The sequence below is a fragment of the Silurus aristotelis genome, assembly GCF_946808225.1.
Source record: "Silurus aristotelis genome assembly, chromosome: 17".
Lineage (NCBI taxonomy): Eukaryota > Metazoa > Chordata > Actinopteri > Siluriformes > Siluridae > Silurus > Silurus aristotelis.
The window spans coordinates 12,572,122-12,592,622 of NC_139590.1; the positions used below are offsets into that span (position 1 = coordinate 12,572,122).

At 36.5% G+C, this 20,501-nt stretch overlaps 1 protein-coding gene across 2 annotated transcripts in view; it reads right to left on the minus strand.

Moving 5' to 3' along the window:
- Window positions 1–20,501, minus strand: part of grid2ipa (glutamate receptor, ionotropic, delta 2 (Grid2) interacting protein, a) — a 34,199-nt gene that overhangs the window by 3,746 nt on the left and 9,952 nt on the right. For both annotated transcript variants that reach the window (XM_083565674.1, XM_083565675.1), the window contains 17 exons: window positions 12,902–13,174; window positions 10,924–11,009; window positions 9,388–9,457; window positions 8,884–9,171; window positions 7,746–7,897; window positions 7,336–7,476; window positions 6,914–7,020; window positions 6,568–6,736; window positions 6,104–6,471; window positions 4,254–5,885; window positions 3,858–3,945; window positions 2,502–2,591; window positions 1,924–2,120; window positions 1,629–1,784; window positions 1,441–1,527; window positions 1,156–1,285; window positions 227–345 (listed from right to left, as the gene is read on the minus strand). In XM_083565674.1, coding sequence (XP_083421800.1) covers window positions 227–345; window positions 1,156–1,285; window positions 1,441–1,527; window positions 1,629–1,784; window positions 1,924–2,120; window positions 2,502–2,591; window positions 3,858–3,945; window positions 4,254–5,885; window positions 6,104–6,471; window positions 6,568–6,736; window positions 6,914–7,020; window positions 7,336–7,476; window positions 7,746–7,897; window positions 8,884–9,171; window positions 9,388–9,457; window positions 10,924–11,009; window positions 12,902–13,174 — 4,153 coding nt within the window. The remainder of the gene's footprint in view (window positions 1–226; window positions 346–1,155; window positions 1,286–1,440; window positions 1,528–1,628; window positions 1,785–1,923; window positions 2,121–2,501; window positions 2,592–3,857; window positions 3,946–4,253; window positions 5,886–6,103; window positions 6,472–6,567; window positions 6,737–6,913; window positions 7,021–7,335; window positions 7,477–7,745; window positions 7,898–8,883; window positions 9,172–9,387; window positions 9,458–10,923; window positions 11,010–12,901; window positions 13,175–20,501) is intronic.

Sequence of the window (20,501 nt, forward strand, 5' to 3'; positions counted from 1 at the left end):
TGGCTTTGAGGTACAAAAAAGTGAGGTTCTAGTTTTCGCATACAAACACACAGAAAGACAGCTATATATATATATATATATATATATATATATATATATATATATATATATATATATATATATATATATATATATATATATATATATATATATAATTTTTTTTTTTTTTTTAATGATTTTCTTTGAATTTCCTCAAGTGTTTCTGCTACAGAGATTGGAAGGATACACTCATAACAACAGCAAAGCGGTCCTCAGCATTGGCTGGCATATTTTGGCAAGCTAAGCGGATGTCTTGGATGGTGGTGTGCAGATCATTCATATCCGAGGTGATATTCCTCTGATTCACTACAGTGCAACAGAAAAGAAAAAGAAAACAAGTCCTCTTAGTGATCCTTCTTGCAGCATAGGGTTTATATGTTCTTTCTTTCCTGTAGCAAAATCAGTATGTAGAGGAAATGTTTAACCAAACAATGGGTCATAGGAAAATACACAATGATGTAATTCAATTGGAGAACCTACATAATACACTAGAATGTAACTGTGATTCAGTTATACACGTGCCACAGTGCTGAGCTGATATTAGTACAAAACACTGAATACTACTACAAAAAATGCAAAAATGTCTCCTCACATAAAACTTAACTAAGCTTTTTTTTTACCCTGTTAATGTGAAGTGTCCACCATACAAGTCCACCATACAAATGCATATGCAAGTTGTGACCATTAAAATGCAATATAGTGCAAAAGAACATTAGAATGTATAAATATAAAGCCTTGATGCTAGCGCCTCTGCCAAAAGCTGCAGTTATACCCTTTAAACCGTAATCAAAAATCGCTGCTATATTATACCAATTTGTAATGATCACATTTAAAGTAAAGTTTCATATTTAATTAATAATTAATACATCTAAATAAAAACCAAAGAAAACGTGAATGCATTTGAGGCAATAGGTCTCCAGAAGATATTCCAGAACTGTCAAATACACTAAATATATTTCATATAACTTATATATAAGTTTAGTATGTTTCCTAATACTGTTCAATAAAATGCTGACATATTGTTTGTAACTGTACATTAAATAAAAAGAAAAAAAAATTCAAGCTTCTTTGTTTTTGGAAACTGGAATATAACCATGCATGAGATCTGTTGCTCACCTTTGGCTGCAAGTGGTACTGTTGTGAGTTCTTTGGCAAAGTCGAGTACCTCAGGAAAATGTTGGCACAATGATTTGGCCAAGATGTGCAGAAAAGTAGATTTACCATCCACAGTTTTGGTGGTAGCAAGCTACAATAAAAGGTTATATAGAAACGTGATTGATGAATGGACAAGGCTTTACATAATAAAACATTGAGGAAGCAGCATTGGTCTACATAATCTCTGTTCTAAAATGTATAAAATGACTATAAAAAGAATGTGTATCAGGCCATGAAAAATCTTACTTCAGTGAGGAAATTGATCTTAAAGCCAGTGGTTTTACTTCCCTTGGGTTGGCCATTGTTTAAGTAATTACCCATGGCAAGGACAAACTGGAAAAGGATAAAGAGAAGACAGAGTAATAAAAAAAATCATAGCAACACTGTGAAAAAAAAACAATAATGCCATGATAATGAAGGAATAAATGTTTTACCTCTAAAATCTTTGCTAGTTTTTTGCTGGTTTTAAGCTCCAATGAGGCCTTGTAGATGCATTCATATCCTGCTCTCATCTCCTCAGTTTTTTCCTGCAGTGTGCTTTTAAAATGCAGACTCTTTAGACGGGTCTTATACTCGGGCACAGATAGCATCTGGAGTTAAACGCACACAAACAAATATGCATAACTTTATCACTACTGATACTGATACAAGATCTAATACAAGTATAACAAGCTTTCTGGCCAAAGAAAAGCAGTTTGAGGTTTGCGATTTTGTTATTTAGATTATTACCTGAAAGACAAACTGATCTGGTTCACTCAGCTTGTTAGGGTCATCAGTATACTGCTCGTAACGTTTGACCTCATCATCATCCGGCGCATACAAAAGCAACTGCTTGATGTGTGCTGGCTCCAGGCGATCGGTCACCATCGTCATTAGCACCTGACGCAACTCACCTGGAGAAAGCTTCAGATGGGCAATCAGAATGGCTAAAGGGAGAATAAAACAGACAGTTTGTCAAAACATAGCAAAGTCTTACAATCTCAGAAGCAATGAACAATCCAGACACTTGTACCAGCTAAATGACTTGTTACATGTCATGTCAAGTCAAGTCAAGTTTATTTGTATAGCGCTTTTCACAACAGACATTGTCTCAAAGCAGCTTTACAGAAATGAACAGTCAAGGTGAAGATACATAATTAAGTAATTATAGCACAAGAAAGACCAGCAGAGCTTAACATGATATAACCAAACTGTGAATTAAAAAAATCAAATGCATTAAAAAATATATGATCGATACCATCAAGTATAGTCTGATGCAAGATATCTAACACAAAGCAGACAACTTTAGCTTTTTGTGTACTACTCACATGCATTGTAGGCTTTCTTATGAGAAAGAATCTCAATCACGTCTTTCTTTTTGAATGTCTCGGACTGAGGTGCAGGTTCTGGAAAAGAGACTGACACAAAATATAAGAATGACAGTTTTTCCCCATTTGAAAAAAAGATGGATGGGTTAATGCTTGTTGAATGCATAGATGCATGACACACAGTTAGATGAGTCGTGTTAAGAACATTAACGCCTGAATTATTAATTGATTACCCTTAAAATTACACTCAAAATGTCAAATAAACTCTATGACCATACTAATTGCTTTGCGATGGTAATTATTCACATTGTAATTTATCAGTAATAAACATGATCTAGTCCTTAGAAGGTTTTAGAATTAGATAAATACATCCTTAGATGAACACCTGAAATATTAAACTATGTCTTTGTTTCACCAAAATGAAGCCAAAATAGGGAAGCACCTCTTGATTCAATAGTTAAATAGTATAGTAAATAGTAAAAACAATCATGTTACTGGAAAGATGGGAAACTTTCTTGAAAGTTGTCCACTGGTGAATAATCTTTACTGTGAAATGATCGGCTTTATACTGTTGGAAAATATCTTATAACTCAGATTGAACAGCAGCAACAATTAATTCTCTAAGATCGCTGCTGATGTCTTTACTCCTTGGACTTGTGTTAACAAACACCTGAAAGCCATCCAATTGCTACAACTTTGGCTTTTATATAGGCGGTCACACTGGCTGATGATCAGTTAATCGAGGGCATTTGACTTAACCTCTCAATTCTTATGGAAGCAGTTAAGGGTGTTCTTAGTTTTTCACACATGGTTTCTTTATTTTGGCTTGACTGTTGCAAATTGACAATTGACACCGTGTGTTGTATTGTTCATCTGAGGTTGTATTTAACTAAGTATAAGACCTGATAAGGGCAAGCTGATTTTATTATGTCCTGAAATGTAAAACCATAGAGTTCAAGGAGACTGTACTTTCTTTTTTACACAACAGTATGTTAACCAGGTAGATAGCTTTCGATGCTAATGCTAGTCTTTATTATTTACCGCCTATACTTTTTTTTACTAATGCTGGTGCCGTTATACTACAGATTCAGTTGAGAATGTTGCAAGAATGTTTGAAGCTCACCACAGGAGAACACAACAAATAGTCACTTACTTGCTATTTTTAATGAGTCTCACTATGTGCAGGAAACCATGCTATTTTTCCCCTTTACATGTTGAAAGTACTGAGGTGTAAAGTGATAAAAGTTCAACTTGCAAATTAACATCTTCAAGGCATCACACACACACACACACACACACACACACACACACACACACACACACACACACACACACACACACACACACTTTACTTACTTGGATTCTTCTGTGTGCCAAAATGCAATTCCAAGTCCAAATATTTCACCATGTCACTGAGCTTGTCATAATCGGAGTCTTCTCCCAACTTCAGTAAAGAAAAGACACCTCTGCTAGCATTCAGTCTATTGTAAAATGTAGTCTTAACTGGCCTAAATTCATTTTGTTATAGTTGACTTTATTTTACATTTGCTGGTATTTTTTTATACACGTTGTGTGTCTCAAAACAAAATGTTCATGAAAACCAAAAGCTGCCCAACTAATGTTATTCAATGCAGAATTTAGAACAGAATGTAGAATAAAGCTAATGTCACTTGGGTGGACTGGGTATAAGTGTATTTCTGTATTTTGGGGTTTAAATCTTTAGATACAATATGAACTGTTTGAACAACTAACCTGTCCCCAAATAGTTCCTTCAGAGTTCTCAACTTGTTCCCAACGTAACCTCTTCACATTCATGTGGCTGGAGTCTGATTTATGTGGCGAGGACCTAGGCAGAGGAGGGGGCACGCAGGGAGGAGGTAAAGGTGGGGGTGGAGGAGGCTCCACAGTAGATTCCTCTAGGCAGTGAGTCTGAGGCTTGGGCTGGGGTTGAGGCTGTGGTTGAGACTGAGCTTCATGGTGATGGTGAGCTTGGTGCTGCATGGGATGAGGACTCTGTCTGGCTTGGGTTGAAGGGTGGACTGGGTGGGACTGATGGTGTTGCTGTTGATGCTGCTGTTGTATTTGCTGCTGTGATATTTGTTGATGTGAAGGCAGGGGCTGGAAAGTGGAGAGGATCTGGGCCTGATGTGGTTGGTGAGGCTGGTGAATGACATGGTACTGAGGAGCAGATTGCACAAGCTGTGTCTGATGTATGTGCTCGATTTGATGAATATGATGAGGTTGGTGAGTAAGTGGAGAAGACTGGCTTGATGGGTAGACTTGATGTATCTGATGGATGTGATGTTGACTGGGATAAGCTGACTGAGGTTGTGGAGTCTGTTGTGTCTGGCGAATAACCTGGGAGTTTGTTTGAGAAAATTGGGCCTGGTGCTTTTCAGCTCTCCTTTCAGCTCTCTCTGACCTTTCTATCTGTTCCATCCTTTCTAAACGTTCCATCTGTTCTAAACGTTCCATCTGTTCTAAACGTTCCATCTGTTCTAAACGTTCCATTCGTTCTAAGTGTTCAATTCTCTCCAATCTATCCATGGAGCTGGAGAGATGAGCTTGATGACTGTGATGATGACTAAGGGGAGTTTGATGACCTGGATGCGCTGGTTGGGGTTGGTAAACCTCATAAATATGTCTATCAGACAATTCCATTCTCTCAATTTTGTCAAGCCTGTCCATAGAGCTAGATAGTTGCGTCTGGTGAGTATTATGAGTCTGGTGGCCTTGATGCATTTGATGGCTCTGTTGAGCCTGATGGAACTGATGGCCATGCTGAGTCTGATTACTCTGATGAATTTGATAAACCTGTTGATCTTGTTTATTTTGTTGTGCTTGGTGATGCATTTGGTACATCATATGGCTATGGATGGCAGATGGAGATATGTCTGGGGAAGGCAATGGAGGTAGAGATTGGGGCATCTGCTGTAGGGGGTGATGGGAGTGTCCAGTTGTTGGTTGGACTGGTAAAGACTGGGCTTCCTGCATAACTTGGTGGGCCATCAACTCTTCCCGAGTAGGAGGCGCCTTGTTAATAGACTGCCGCTTAAATGGTGGATTAGCCCTAGGAGGAGGTGGAGGTGGAGGTCCTGGGTGACGGCGGAAAGTTAAATGTCGGGGTACTTGGTCAGAGGTAAAGTTGGTGGGAGGTGGTGGATCATTAAACTGAACAGGTGGTGGAGGAGGTGGGGTGAGAGGTGGAGGTGGAATGTGTTCAGAGCTAGATGAATAGGTAAGGGAACTTGCATCCTCACTGCTACTATGTATCTCACTGGCACTGCTGAGCTCAGGAGGAATATAAGGGCTTTCATCTTCCTCCTCATCTTCATCATATACTTCTTCATCCTCCTCGTCTTGGAGGGTCATCTGAACATCATCCTGGTGTTAACACACCAAACACACAGAATTGCATTTCTGCCATTAACCACTTTGTACTTTGTAAAGTAAAATTACACAATTAAATTTTAATTTATTTAACTATATGGGTGTATATTTAACAATTTGAATTTAAGTTATTTAACAACAACAACCATAGCAACCATAATGTGAAACAACAGACAGAATTCTATACTTTCTTCAGATCCTCAGACACATACCTCTTCATAGTCATTTTCTGGAGACAGAAAGTCATCAACAGATAGCTGCTGACCCAACTGCTCTGTGAGGGCCTCCATGAACAGGTCTGTGTCAGCACTGCGGGGAGGACGAGAAAATGTGTAGCGCTTCTTCCGGATGGGGGGACTGGGTAGGTAATCTGGTGGGCTTGGCGGATAGTCAGGAGGAGATGGCGGTGATAATGGCGGGCTGTCCAGGCTAATGTAGGGGTTGGACTCTGCACTCCCCTGGGATGGAAGCTCTGGGGGATAACAGGGGCCTTGGGGACTGGGCAGGGGTTCCATCCACATTGGTTGGGGAGGCGGAGGAGGAGGAGGTGGAGGCTGGATTGATGTTACCTTGCGACTGCCTGTAAAATGACAAAAATATTCGCCCCATTACTTTGACTAATAACAATACTGGTTCTCTAGGAGGCCAGTGGGTTTCTTTGGTGGGATTTGTATACCTGAACTAGCCCGTACAGAAGGAGAAGTAGATTTAGCTCTGACAGACTGGCTAGATGAGTGAGGGTAGATGTCAATCAATGTTTCAGGGGCAGGAGGAGGGCGGCTCTTTAGGGATTTAGACCTCTTGCCTACATGCACATTCTCCAGCTCAGCATATACAGCAGATAGCTATAGAAAGAGAAATACAAAATGATCAAGCTACAGAACCCAAAAAAAAGGGAAATGTTTAATATCTATTTTAGTAAATATTTATTAAGTTTGATTTCAGGAACTGAATAAATAATCGACTGGGTAATTTGTGCTTATTAAAGTGAAAAAACTTCAGTGTTCTGTTTTTTAGCTCACATTAGTGAGGTTGTTGGGTGTCTCTGGTAGAGAGGTCCCATCTCCAGACTGTCTTTCACCAGGAGCCAGTCTCATCGGAGCCACCTCAACAGGCTCAGTACGGATCCCTAAAAAATATAATACACAATATTAAGTTCTCAAATATTTAAACATTTGGCTGAACATTAAACCCATATGTGTACAGGATAATTGCACAATAAAATCCAAGACAGTGTTAGTGCAGTGTAAAAAGTTTAGTTGTTTACACGTATGCAACATGTAATTTTCAAAAAGCCAATTTATTTAAAATTATAATTCTTGAAGTAAGTTACAAGATGGTAAAAATAAATTAAACATAACTAGGAAAAGAAGGAAAATTTACTTAAAGATTAGATCTAAGCGGTTTGATTAAGAAGAAAGAGTGCATAATGTGAAAGTTTTACCCATTCCCAAGTGAGTGCCAATAACCAGATCATCTGAACTACGGCCTCGTACACTGCTCCTGTAGGTGGTACTTGTCACCTTCATAGAGCTACTACGTCGGTGAGGTTCTGGAGCTGGTGGCTCTGGCTCTGCTACAGGCACTTATATAACAACACAGAAACTTTACAAAGAACAGCCGATCACAGATAGAACACAAGATTCTCTGTGCCCACACTTATGTATTTTCACAATATTATTACAGGTAAAATGTGTAATAATAATAATAATAATAATAATAATAATAACAATATTACAAACAGTAATTAGCCAAATGTTTATATATGTTGTATAACATGGTCAAGTTTTTGATCATATTATAAATAAAATTATAGAAAAATTATTGGAATTGTAAATTTTCCATAGAACTCACATGTGACTTTATAACCAAGGAATCGTGAGATCTTGCTCTGACAATGTTCTTGCTCCTCGTAGGTCAGCAATTGGTAAATAAACTGCCAGATCACCTGCTTAGCTGGAGTATCCAAAATTGGAAACACATCCACGATCAGAGTATCTACATTCCTATAAAACAAAAGCAAAAACAGCTTACATGTCAGTCACAAAGAATGATATTTAGCAGTGTTAGACAAAGTATACACATTATGAGCTTAAGTTAATGTAGAGATACACAAAGTAAATATTACTCCAAAAAAAGTAAAAGTGCTCCCTTTAAACTTTCACTTGAGTAAAAGTACAAAAGTATTTGCCTTCAAATGTACTTAAGTATCTAAAGTGATTTATTGTGGCTATAATGTCTTATCATCATTTTTGTCAAGACTTTTGCTTAAATAACTCAAGTTATTTAAAAAAAGACTTTAAGGTTATTCTTAGCACACCAATCTATTAATAGAATGATATTAATTAGTCAAACACTGATTGCTATCTATTTAAATGATAATGAGCCTAAAAATAAAAAAATCATGCAAATAAGGTCATGAGTGTTGTGGAAGGTTCAAGTCAGGAGTTCCTTCCATCAATTATTTCTCTCAAAATGTTCTGCTTGCTGTTGAACTGACGCTGAACTGTATGTTCACTTCTAAATAAAAATGTAGTATTTGATTTTGAAATGTAGTGAAGTTAAAATAAAGTCTCCATAAATGGTAAATTCTTCAGTAAAGTACAGATATGTGCAAAAGCTACTTAAGTGCAGTAACAAATTATATTTATGTTGTTACTGGCCACCACTGATATTTAGGCGCAATAACAAACCCCTTTTTTCTTATATTAGCCCATTTGTAGTGTGTAAACCTAAAGATTGAGGATATTTGAAGACCTTGTAGAACCAGGATGCAATGTTTATTTAATCCAAGTACAAATTATGGATTCCATATTCCCTGAAAACGCTAGAAAATGAAACCAGTTAATGTGAATCCATTAGAAAAACAACTATTAGACTAGTTAAATACTAATGCAAATATTTATCCTAGAATCTTATTCTTATTCATAATATTCTTTGATTTTCATGCAGTCAGGCTATTACCTCTAAAACTAAGAGGTGCTAAACTAACCTGTGCTGGAAGAAGGCCTCAAGGGACTTGCAGATGGTGTATCTCTCTTGTAGGGTGAGCAGGTGCTCTAGCTGCTGACTGAAGGTACGCCCCTGCACACGAATGCTGGGTGGCAGAATTTCAGCCACCCACTGTAGGGAGCTGAGCACAGGAGAACGCGAGCGTGGAGATGCCTCCAGAGCCTCAGGCTCGGCCAGCATGAAGGCCGGTGGGCCATCCTCTACCACTAGTGACGGCATGGCTCCACTGCCTTGTAGCATTGCCACCACCTTTTCATGGGCACAGTTCCTAAGACAATGTATATATATATATATATATATATATATATATATATATATATATATATATATATATATATATATATATATATATATATATATATATAATTGCTTAATTTTCCCCCATATTTTAAACCTAATTAATAGTGTAATTAATAGCTGCCTGAATTGTTTTTATAATAATCCTTGTAATAATAAAACCAGCATTGTTATAACAATCAAATACCTCATGTCAAGGCCATTGAGAAACAAGATGCGATCTCCAGGTTTGAGGCCTGCTTTCTCAGCTGGGCTACCTGAAAAAAATATTATCACATACATACACCAATTTAATTCATGTCAGTTTAATTTAATTTAATTGAATTCATTTCATTTTAATGAACTTTAATTCACAATTTTATATAGCAGGTTTAACTAAAGGAATTCTTACAAAGCATATTCTTATTCACAAACTAAGATGAGGTGGAATTAAGGTTCCAATAGACTCCTATTTACTGTTTTAAAACTTGGATCAACATTCATTCATTTTCTCCCGCTTATCCGTAATTCGGTTCGCGGGGGCAGCAGTCTAAGCAGACCCCTGCCTTCGACTGCTGCCCAATCCTCACAGCACCGTCCCTTACGGTCCCTCCTGCAGGTGGTGAGCCCACGGGAAGGCGGCCCCACGTCACTCCGACGTCACGGACCTTGATATTTCCCTCGTAAGGGCCCCCGGAGCATAGAGGGTTAAGGGCCTTGCTCAAGGGCCCAAGAGTGGCAGCTTGGCGGTACCGGGGCTTGAACCCCAGACCTTCCGATCAGCAACCCAGCGCCTTAACCGCTGGAGCCACCACTCCCCCCCACTTGGATCAACAAGATTTTAAATTTTATATGATGAAAGTAAATGTTGAACTACTATGAGTAAGTACGGAAAAGTAGTTAAACGTATTGATATGGCAACAAATGAAGGTGGGAAGTGAAGTAGAAAAACTCTGATGAGCATTTGATGAACACACTATTTCGCCACCTGGGATCCTCTGACTCAATCCTACAGTGAGTGACTTTTTCAGAGTTCGTGTTCACACGCAACAGACACACGTGCACAAAGATAACGGCTGCCAGGAATAGGTAACCGCCTGCAATGTCAAACTGTGCACATACGCATACAGTTATCATTTTAGAGTTTGATTCCACCATGTTGCACCCATCATCATTACATAACTTTCCAAATTTAATAGCTCAGCTGAATAATGTCGTTCATTGTTTTGCAAATTGCATTGTTTTGGTTATCATGAAAAAAAAGCAATATAATATAGTTGATGCTGCTGAATTTGTAGGTGTAAATACAAAATTTAAATAGTGTATTGTTATGATTTTTTTTAAACCTAGGAATATCTATTAACTTTAGCTTCAATTTGTCAGCATTTATAAGAACAATACATATCTAATAATGCAGGCCAACAGGCTAGTTGAATGCTAATATAGCAGTAGTTCAAATTTCAGAATATCACATACATGTATGACTGGTATCAGTGTCTCAATTTCTTACATTTTAAATCCGATACACTTCTAAGCAAATGGAACAAGTGCAAATATGGCACACAATTACTTTTAATGGACTTTAAAACAAATAAAATGCTGCAAGGTTGTATGATTGAAACATTCACTTATAAAGTCTTCTTGCAAAAAGGTAGAATTAGACCATAAAAAAAAGACAAAATACACGTGAATAAACATGTAAACAAAGCTTTCGATATCTGATTTATCTGTGAGATGTTTCTACCTGGAATAACTGAGTCAACCCAAACAGGTGCATGGCCACGTAGAGTAAACCCAAAACTCTGGTTCCCTTTGTAAACCCGCACTGTCCTATAACACAAAAAGACAAATCCCAATTTTACAATCTTAAAATACTTGTAGAAATATTTGTATGGCACAATTCTCTCGTTCATTTACAGAACCATCACAAACTTTCTCTCTCTCTCTCACACACACACACACACACACACACACACACACACACACACACACACACACACACACACACACACACAGCTCGCCCCTTTATAATCCCCCACTGTGTTTCCATAGTGACTCCCTAGACCACCACAAGAAATAATAAATAATGAATTTTTAATTCTATTTAATTTTGCAACCTTATTATTATTAATAAACAATAATAAAAAATATTTAATTAATCAATTAATTAACAGATTTTCATTAAATGCATTGACCACTGGTAGATTTTTGGTATAACTTCAAATCTAAAGCCTGAGAATGTTCATATGACCACATATAAACATATTCATAGTTTCAGATTCAAAGCATTGTGCATAATATGTACACTTCCAATGAATGAATACCCAAATAAAACCAAAATGTAAAAAAAAAAAGAAAGAATAAACCCCTTAATACTGCAGTGATTTACCAGGCCACTATCGTTAAATAAATACACAGTGTTTTGATAATAGAAATAAAAATATAAGCTATAAAATATGAATGCAGTGATTGAGGGTGCAAGCCCCTGTGTGATGTGCTTTATAATTTATAGACTGCATTGGTTTTGTGACCTTTCCCACAGTGAGCTTGACCATAAAATAAAAGTATTTAATAAAATAAAAAGCTTAAAATAATTGGAGGGGACATGAAGTTCATATTTGATTAAAGTAAAAAACAAACAGAGAAAAACAGGAAGGAAATAAGAACCAGTGTAGAAGTTTTAAATGTAGTAAGTAAAGAGAAGACTTAGAGATCAAAGCTTCCCTGAAGGCTATCATGACCTTCTATCTGTGTTATTTCTGTCTCACATTGACAGTAGATAAGAATGATCCCATGAACAGTTACAGAGAAAACTTATACACCTGGCTCTTTTTGTCCTTGATCTGCAAATTTGTGCAAACATTTAAATCAAATGTATTATTTTTAGAGACATTTACACATCCCTGTCAGGAGAAAACCAACCATCCACTAAAATGTATCCAAAAAAACAAGCAAAACCAAAAAACATTTCATAGCCGTGATCTATTTAACAGCATACTAATAGCTTTTACCCCACCCTGTTTTTTTTTTTTTTTTTTTTTTTTGCTTTACACTGTTTTTAATCAAGGCTAGGCAAAATATATATTTTTCCCCATTATTATATGTTGTCCTTTAATTAAACATTAATGAGAATTATCATCAGATTGATTGATCCAGAAATATATGTTTTAAGAGAGGTAGCCTACATTTCACAGCCACTACATTATCAAAAGCCCTTCAGTTGTAAAGATGCTTTTTTTATCTATGCACATTTACAGTGCATGTTAGGTTGGGCACCTTGGGGTATAAATAGTTGAAGGTTAAAGTACATATCAAAGATTATTTAATGTATGAAGAAGACACCATTTTATAAAAAAAACAGTTTCCTTTGGCTTTTACATGACATTTGTTTATGGCAAACTGGTTCTGCAGTTCACTTGGTAAATGTATAATTTGACTACTTACATATTTTTTTTGCTGAACTTCTGACATTGAATACTGATTCTATACTGAGCATAAACCGACATTTGAATTTCTTTTTCGCAGCGACATCAAATTATACCATTAAACTTTTTGTATGAAGCCAAAGTAATTGCCCATATTTTAACTGCCCAAATGACTTTCTTTTGAAAACACAAAAAGGATAATATATATATTAAAAAAAAATGCAAAACACTCAGCTCAGGTCTTTGACACACACTGTCAAACATCATTATTTTAATAATTTGTCTTGAGTAACTGGCCTGCGGTTGGAGATGGCATTGGAGTGGCCAGCGATGAGTGAAGTCGTTTTGCGAAGGCCACGAGATGGAGGGATGATGTTATCCTCATGGGCAGTGCGTGGCACTGAGCTGGCCCGGGTGGACACCAGCAGCCTCTCTGGGTGATCTTCGCTTCGGCTGCGGCGCAGTCCACTCTGCCTGTGTTCGCTGAAACTGCGTCCCCTCAGGCGGCTGATCAGGCTCTGGGAGACCACTTCATCAAAACGCTGCCGGTGCTTTTTGGGAATGAAGATCCTAATGAACATGACAGAGAGGAAGGAGAGATAATAAGTGCACAGAGCAGGTGTCAAAATGACTGAAGTGAGAGGGATGCAGAGCCATTTCAGTGTGAGAGAGAGAGTGTGAGAGTGTGTGCATGTGAGAGAAAGAGAGAGAGAGAGAGAGAGAGAGAGAGAGAGAGAGAGAGAGAGAGAGAGAGAGAGAGAGAGAGAGAGAGAAAGAGAGAATAATTGGAGGCTGGACAAATGTTCGCACATGCCTCCTGAGTGGAGGAGGAGGTGAGCAGGAGTACCGCACAGAAAGTCTGCAATAATTTTACTGTATGATGCAAGTGATATCTATCTTTCCCTCTAGCATTCATGTAGAGAACATGTCTGAGATGTTTATTAAATGCAAGAAAAATAACACATTTGTAAGGATGAATTGTCATTCATCCAACATGGAGCCTGATGGCAGTGTATGGGGGTAAAAAGTGGGAGATTATGCTTGACTCCTACTCTCATTACTTACTGATGAGATTGAACGATTGGTGTACACTATCTTTAGATTTATAAGCCTCAACATAGAGCATCTCACCTACCTAGTGATTACGATCACGGATCATGAATATTATGAATATCAAAGAAAATTACACATTCAAGCACCACTACAAAGGAACAATCTAACAATATGTCTAGTGATCTGCAATAACCTCTTTTAATTGGTTTTGTCATTTTCAATAAAAAAACTCTGAAATCTACAGAAAAGCTTGACTGAAAATACAGTAAATGTTTCTCTTTTACACATTTTTCAAGTGCATAAGTGCATTTCTAGATTTAAAAAAAAAAAACCCTCCATTTCAATATTCATTTAAATGAACAGCAGGATCCATGGTGCCATGAGGTGGCTGGAATTCTACCCAGGATGTGTTCCCACCTAATGTGATAGACTATGGATTCACTGAAATTGAGTGATTTCTCTCAACTGTGGGAAGTGAAAGTAACAAATCCATGTCTTCAGTACCACCCCTATTATATCAGCAAGGACACTTAGCTCTGTGTTTTCTGATATGTAGCTTTATGTTGTTAAATGTAGCATTAGGGTTCTGGAGGAACATTGTCTTGTTTCGCTGTGCACTGCATCAGCTATATATGGTTGAAATGACAATAAAAGCTTCTTAACTTAACGTAACTAACACCTAGCTTTCATTATTAGAGGCTATGCCTGTTATCCACTTTTCTTATTATGAAAGACAATAAAATAGTAAACACTGTTAAATAGAGAGCTTTAAGCCTAATTTGCATTTTAATGGTTTCTATACTTAGCTAGTGGAAATTTGATGTAGGCTACAGGACGCTAGATGGTTACATAAATTCACTTATGTCAACATAGCATCAGGCAGCCAATTAGCAAGCTACCCCTACACCAAAGTCCATGGGTAACACTATTCTTAATTAACACATCCAGAATGGCTGTTACACTGTTAAAGAAATAAATAAACAAAACAGCCTTCTTGTTCAAATCAATTCTATATTGTACAAATAAATTGTACTTGCTCTCATACTCCCTCAAAACACTCTCTCAGGAATGTTTCCATTTCTCCTTCTCTACCTCTCCTATATAAGAGTGGATGTCTACATAATGACTAAGCTGGGGAATAGCACAAGCCAAATAATGTGCAGGACGGTGCTCGTCGTTCTTCAGGATTAAAATGTTCTGAGGAGGCAGGAGCCAAAAAGGAGCTTTTATTAGAAGAAATTTCTGATTATTGCATCGAATCAGAAATGCTGCAGAGTGAATTATGCAGGGTTTGGGAGTAATAATAGACTACTCATAGATGTGTGGAAGTTGTGTGGAAATAATTGACTTTTATATACAATTAAGGCCAAATATACTTCATGTAAGTATGTATGATACACAATTTCAGTTACAGCAAGTTTTTTTGGTATCTACTATGTTCACATCAGATGTAATACTGCAGTGTCTCAAAGCACTGACCTGAATACCATTAAAGATTCTGGACCATTAAAACCGTGTCTGGACAAAGAGGCCCACAAACCTGAATGAGTTACACTGGTTCTGTGAGGAGGAATGGGAAAAAGTCCAGAAAAATATTGCCTTAAGCTAGTGAAAGACTACCATACGAATTTGTTTCCTGGTTAAAGCAATTCAATGGCAATGACACCAAATACTAACAAGTGTACATAATACATACTACATGTATGTAAGCTTATAGTAAAGAAAAGCTCTCAAAAATAGCTCTTATAGTAAATAAAAGCTCTAATAAAAACTGTTATAAAAGCTATGGAAATTGACTTCCTTTAGTCTAGGTGTTTTCAACCCTGCGATCAACTTTACACACTTTTCTCATTAATCTGTATCAATACTATTAAACTTGTGTAACTTTAAACTGGCTTATAGTGTTTATAACATACTAATATAAACATGAATAGCCAATTTACATGATATAACCTAAATGATTACAATGTTAAACAAAATAATTTAGGCCTAATAACAAAGTAATATTAAGAAACTTGTATAATAATTGATATAGCTATGATACCTACTGTAAACATTTTTGGAAGGAGTTTCCAGACTTCAGCAATTTGTAACACTAAGTTTGCATGTTAATTTTTCCTCGTTAAAATGTGACTCACCATTTATTTATTTAAAGCAGTAAAAAAAGAGAGAATGGTGATGGAGAAACTGGTTATACAATATATGCAGAAACATCTGTGGACAACTCACTATAGGATTCAAATTTACCTTTAAACACTCCATCTAACATTTAGTTCCCTAAACCCCCTACAAGGGTGTTAGGAAAGTTAGGTACTGATGTAGCTGATGTGAGGAGGCCTGGGGTGACATCAGTGGTCCAATTCATCCCAAAGATGTTTAGTAGGAATGAGGTCATAACTGTAAATGGCCAATCAAGATCTTTAACTCTTCATGGAGATCTTTTTGTTCACAGGACCATTGTTTTGCTGGAACAGATTCGAGTCTCCTACTTCGAATAAAGGTAAAATAATTAAATTCTACTGCATCCAGAGACTTTCTTTACAATTTTATGTCTTTAAGTCTCTAAATTTGTGGTAACAGTTTGGGAAAGAACCACTTATGGATGGAAAAGACAGGATAATACTTTTGTTTGTTGTGCTGCATATAGTCCGAGCACTGATAAGGAGACCTTTCACTTCTGCAACCTTTAAATCAAGGACTCAACTTCTTTGACGGACCCTTGTGAGGTCTTTTCTGAGTCGAACCCATCTTGGAAAACCCCTGCATGACCCTGGCCACTGTACTGTATCTCAGTTTCAGGGTGTTACCAATTTTCTTAAAGCCCAGGTCATCTTTGTGGAGAGCAACAATTCTAATTCTTACATCCTGAGAGATTTGTACTCAAAGCACCAATTTTTAACTGCTCTAATAAAAGATACACAAATTTGTATGGTCCTATAAAGCAGACAAACACATGAACATGATGAATAGGACATGTGGCTACAGCTGTTATCACTTAGTGTGTACTCACTTTTTTTGCCATTTATTTAGAAAATAATGGCTGTATGTTGAGTTATTTTCAGAAGACAGTAAATCTGTACTGCTATACAAGCTGCACATTGATTACTCTAAAATATATCCAAGTTTCATTTCTATTGTATTGTCCCTTGAGAAGATTATACTAAAATGGTTGCTGAAATGTAAAGGGTGTACTCACTTTTGTAAGATACTAATATACATAGTATAGAATAGTTTTTAATTATTAAGCATGTTCACACCTTTCCAGTTTCCAGTGCAGCAGGATATTAAACAGTTTAACATGGAGTCCTGCTGAGATGCACTGAGCACAAGTTAGATAGCAAATGAGCCAGCTTGTTGTCTCCATAGCAACATAATGAACAATTCAGGGAAATGGGAGTTGGGGTTTTTGTGTTTGTGAATTGCTGCAGTCCTGCTGGCCTGCTATTCACACAATATCAGGACAAAGTGGCAAAGTTTTTGGAAAAAAAAAAAAAAAAAAAGCAATGAAACTCACTGCCACCTACAGGAAGATAAATGATTAACCACCTAGTGTATATGCAACTGTAGAAAACTGGAACACAATACAAAATAAACTGCAAATAATCTGAACAAATTCATTATTTTTTATTTAGATATATTTCTATTTCACTACAACATAAAAGTTGATGTTTATTAAATTCAAATACATTTCTGAAGGTTTTTTTTTTAAGGTTATTTACACAACATCTACAATATATCTTTAAATATCTTTAATAGAACTGTCTTCAGTATTTTATCCCATCCAGTTAACAATGTTTTTCTCACTTATTTGCACTTATTTCCCAGTAGCCCTTTACTTGGCCTTTTTCCAAAAGAGCTATCAGCCCTTATCCCAAGCAAAGTTAGTGCAGCATATCTGGGCCAAAACACAGCACCTGTGCCCGTGCTGGAATGGACAACCTTTTGCCAAAAAGCCATATTATGCCTTCCAGGAGCAAATACACTAAAAACAAGTGTGACTGCTACTTCTTGTGTCTTAGATATACAGTAAGTTAATGTGTAAGTGGAAAAAATAAAGGCGTGACATTTAGGTCTGCTCTTTAACAAAGACTGGTGGACACTAGTAATGGCCAAGTTCTAAATATCGATTAAACATCACAAAAATCCACACATACGACTTCCCAAGAAACTCTTCAGTTTAGTCGAGCCCAGATTATTCTTGTTTAACTTTCATTTACACTGGAATGCCCTCAATTAGAAGGAGGTCACAGGAAACTAAAATTAACCAAGGAGTGTGGTTTGGAGATCAAGGACACTCTACTTAAAGAAGAGGATGACAATTGAATAACTTGTTCAGGAAAAATCTCAATAATGGCTTCTTTACACTAGCAGCAGGGTGATTACTTATTCCCATCTAAAACCTAATATCTAACCCTAATTAATAGATTATTACTATTATTGTCTCTTCAGTAACAATCTCTGCACAAAGAAACCAAATCGCAAACGAGAAAACACAATTTATCCAGTTATAGTAAGAGATACAGACTGAAAGTATAGAGTTTATGGAATATAAATAAGGAAAAATATATTACGTAATATAACATTACCTTTCAGGTGGTAAGCATGCACTCTATGCCCAAAATAATTCATATCCTCAAGAAATGCAGGTAATAAAGGACCAGAGTTACACTGAACACATTCCAATAGATTCCTCTTACCGAAAGTGCTTGGAGAAACTTCTGTCCCTCCCCATGGTTCTCGGTTCATCACTCAGCACCAACCCAGAAGACTAATAGTGCAGGCTTCTATAAATCATCAATCCCTGACAGAAAAAACCTTCAAAAGAGCCGGATATAGCAGATCTCTAAAGTCCAAGCATGTCTGTCTCAGTGCAGGTGTATCAACCGGCGTCATGCTGAAAACCATCAACTATACCATAATTCAAACCTTAAAGTGCATAAGAGGTCACATCAACTTTCCAAATGTCACCCATATTTAGGCTCTGATATCCAGAAACTCCAAAGTGTGCGGCATTTGGAGTTCAGGTCTTGCAGAAGGTCTTCGCCCTCTATCACAGATTAACTGCCACCCACCAAGAACCAAGCAGTGAAGTATGTTTGCGGCTGCCTAGAAGTTGGAGCGAGAGAAATGAAAGGAGAAGAGAAGCAAGCGAGGAGGGAGAGAAAGGCAAGAGGAGTGTGAGGAACTCCCTAAGGAATTTCTCAGGCAGGTCGGCATGTGGGATATCCAACAAAAGTAGAAAAAAAAGTCTGGATATCCATCACTGGAAAACGTCAGCGAATCAAAATTCTTGCTAGAAGTCATTCACACACCTAGCAAAATCAAATCTGCATAGGAATCTGTTCAATTGCTTGCAACATTAGTCAGAATCATGATATCCAAAGAAACCCCTTTCCACACTTCGGAATCACTACAAAGCCTTCTATGAAAGATGAAGGTAAAATCCCCACCCTGAATATAGACCCTTTGAGGGAAACTTGAGCTTCTATATGGTGCCATGTAGATTTTGTGCACACTTGTAGTGCGTCATGAACCAAAAAGCATTTATTATAGGAAGTAGGCTGCTTAAAAATAGTGAGCACCCTGAGGGAGAGCTGTACAGATTTGCAGGACAGAAAAGCACACAGCTAGTCACATATTTAAGGGGAAAACAGTTAGCATGAACTGTTGGAGTTTTGATCACTGATTATAATGGATGAATGAAGGCCAGTGTGTTTTTAACTACAATGTCAAGTCTAATATTATGTTGTCTTGCTATGTGATTTGGAACGAGTGTATCTATTATTTTTATTTTTTGAAAGAATATCTTTACCGTTATTGTATTCTATTCATTTTTTTTATCAATAATGATTCATGAGGTACCATTGAAATTAGTATACTTTTGGAGAGATTCTGTTACCGAATCATGTAAAATATTTAGACGTTTCAGTGCGATTTAAAAATTGCTTGAAATGTTTGATGTAAAAAAATGTCAATTTTAAATATAGATATATATGTAATAATAATTTAAGAAGTGAATGCAAGTGGGGAAATAAACAAGAATTAAATTAAAGTAACCAATAAGAAGCATGAATGAGTTAATTGACTAGACCCTGATGAGAACTCAAAAAATAGGACAAAAAAAAAGACAGAGAGTGCAGTAAACCATAAGTAGTAGTGCTATTAACCGTGAACATAAATCAAGTAGGCAAAGAAACCAAAGAAACATGGGACATGGTTCTTAGAGGTGCAATGGTTTGTGGTTAATGTAGTCCATGCCCATAATTCTGACAATAAATATACAGAATAAATGCAAAGTTACATTTACAGTATATTTCACATTGACATTTACTACTATTAATACTCTTACTATTACTTATTATATAATATACTTACAATTAATACTCTTTTTTAAATTAATATTTGTATTTGTTTATAAATATTAATTGATATTTTTATTTTAAATGACCTAAAATTATCTTTATTACATTTGGCTCCTCGTAATAATTCAGTTGCAAAGTAGTTTATTTCTATATAAAAATAATTTAGCATAGAGCTACACAAGATGGAATAACTGAAAAAACAATGAAATGATATATTTTTTTTAATGTCATGGTATGATAACCCATTAGTACAAAACACATTGACAAAAAAGTGAAAGTCCTTTTTACAGCAAGAGGAAAAGGAAAAAGTATCCTAAATATTGTAATACTGTACACCTTATTTTTTATATACATTTATATGATGCAATTTTAAATATGCTTTCAAGTTTGCTTTGCATTAACATGATAATGCAAACAATTGAATTGTACCTAAAGGAAGAGTTATTTAATAGAAAAGGATATCCATGAAAAATTTGATAAAT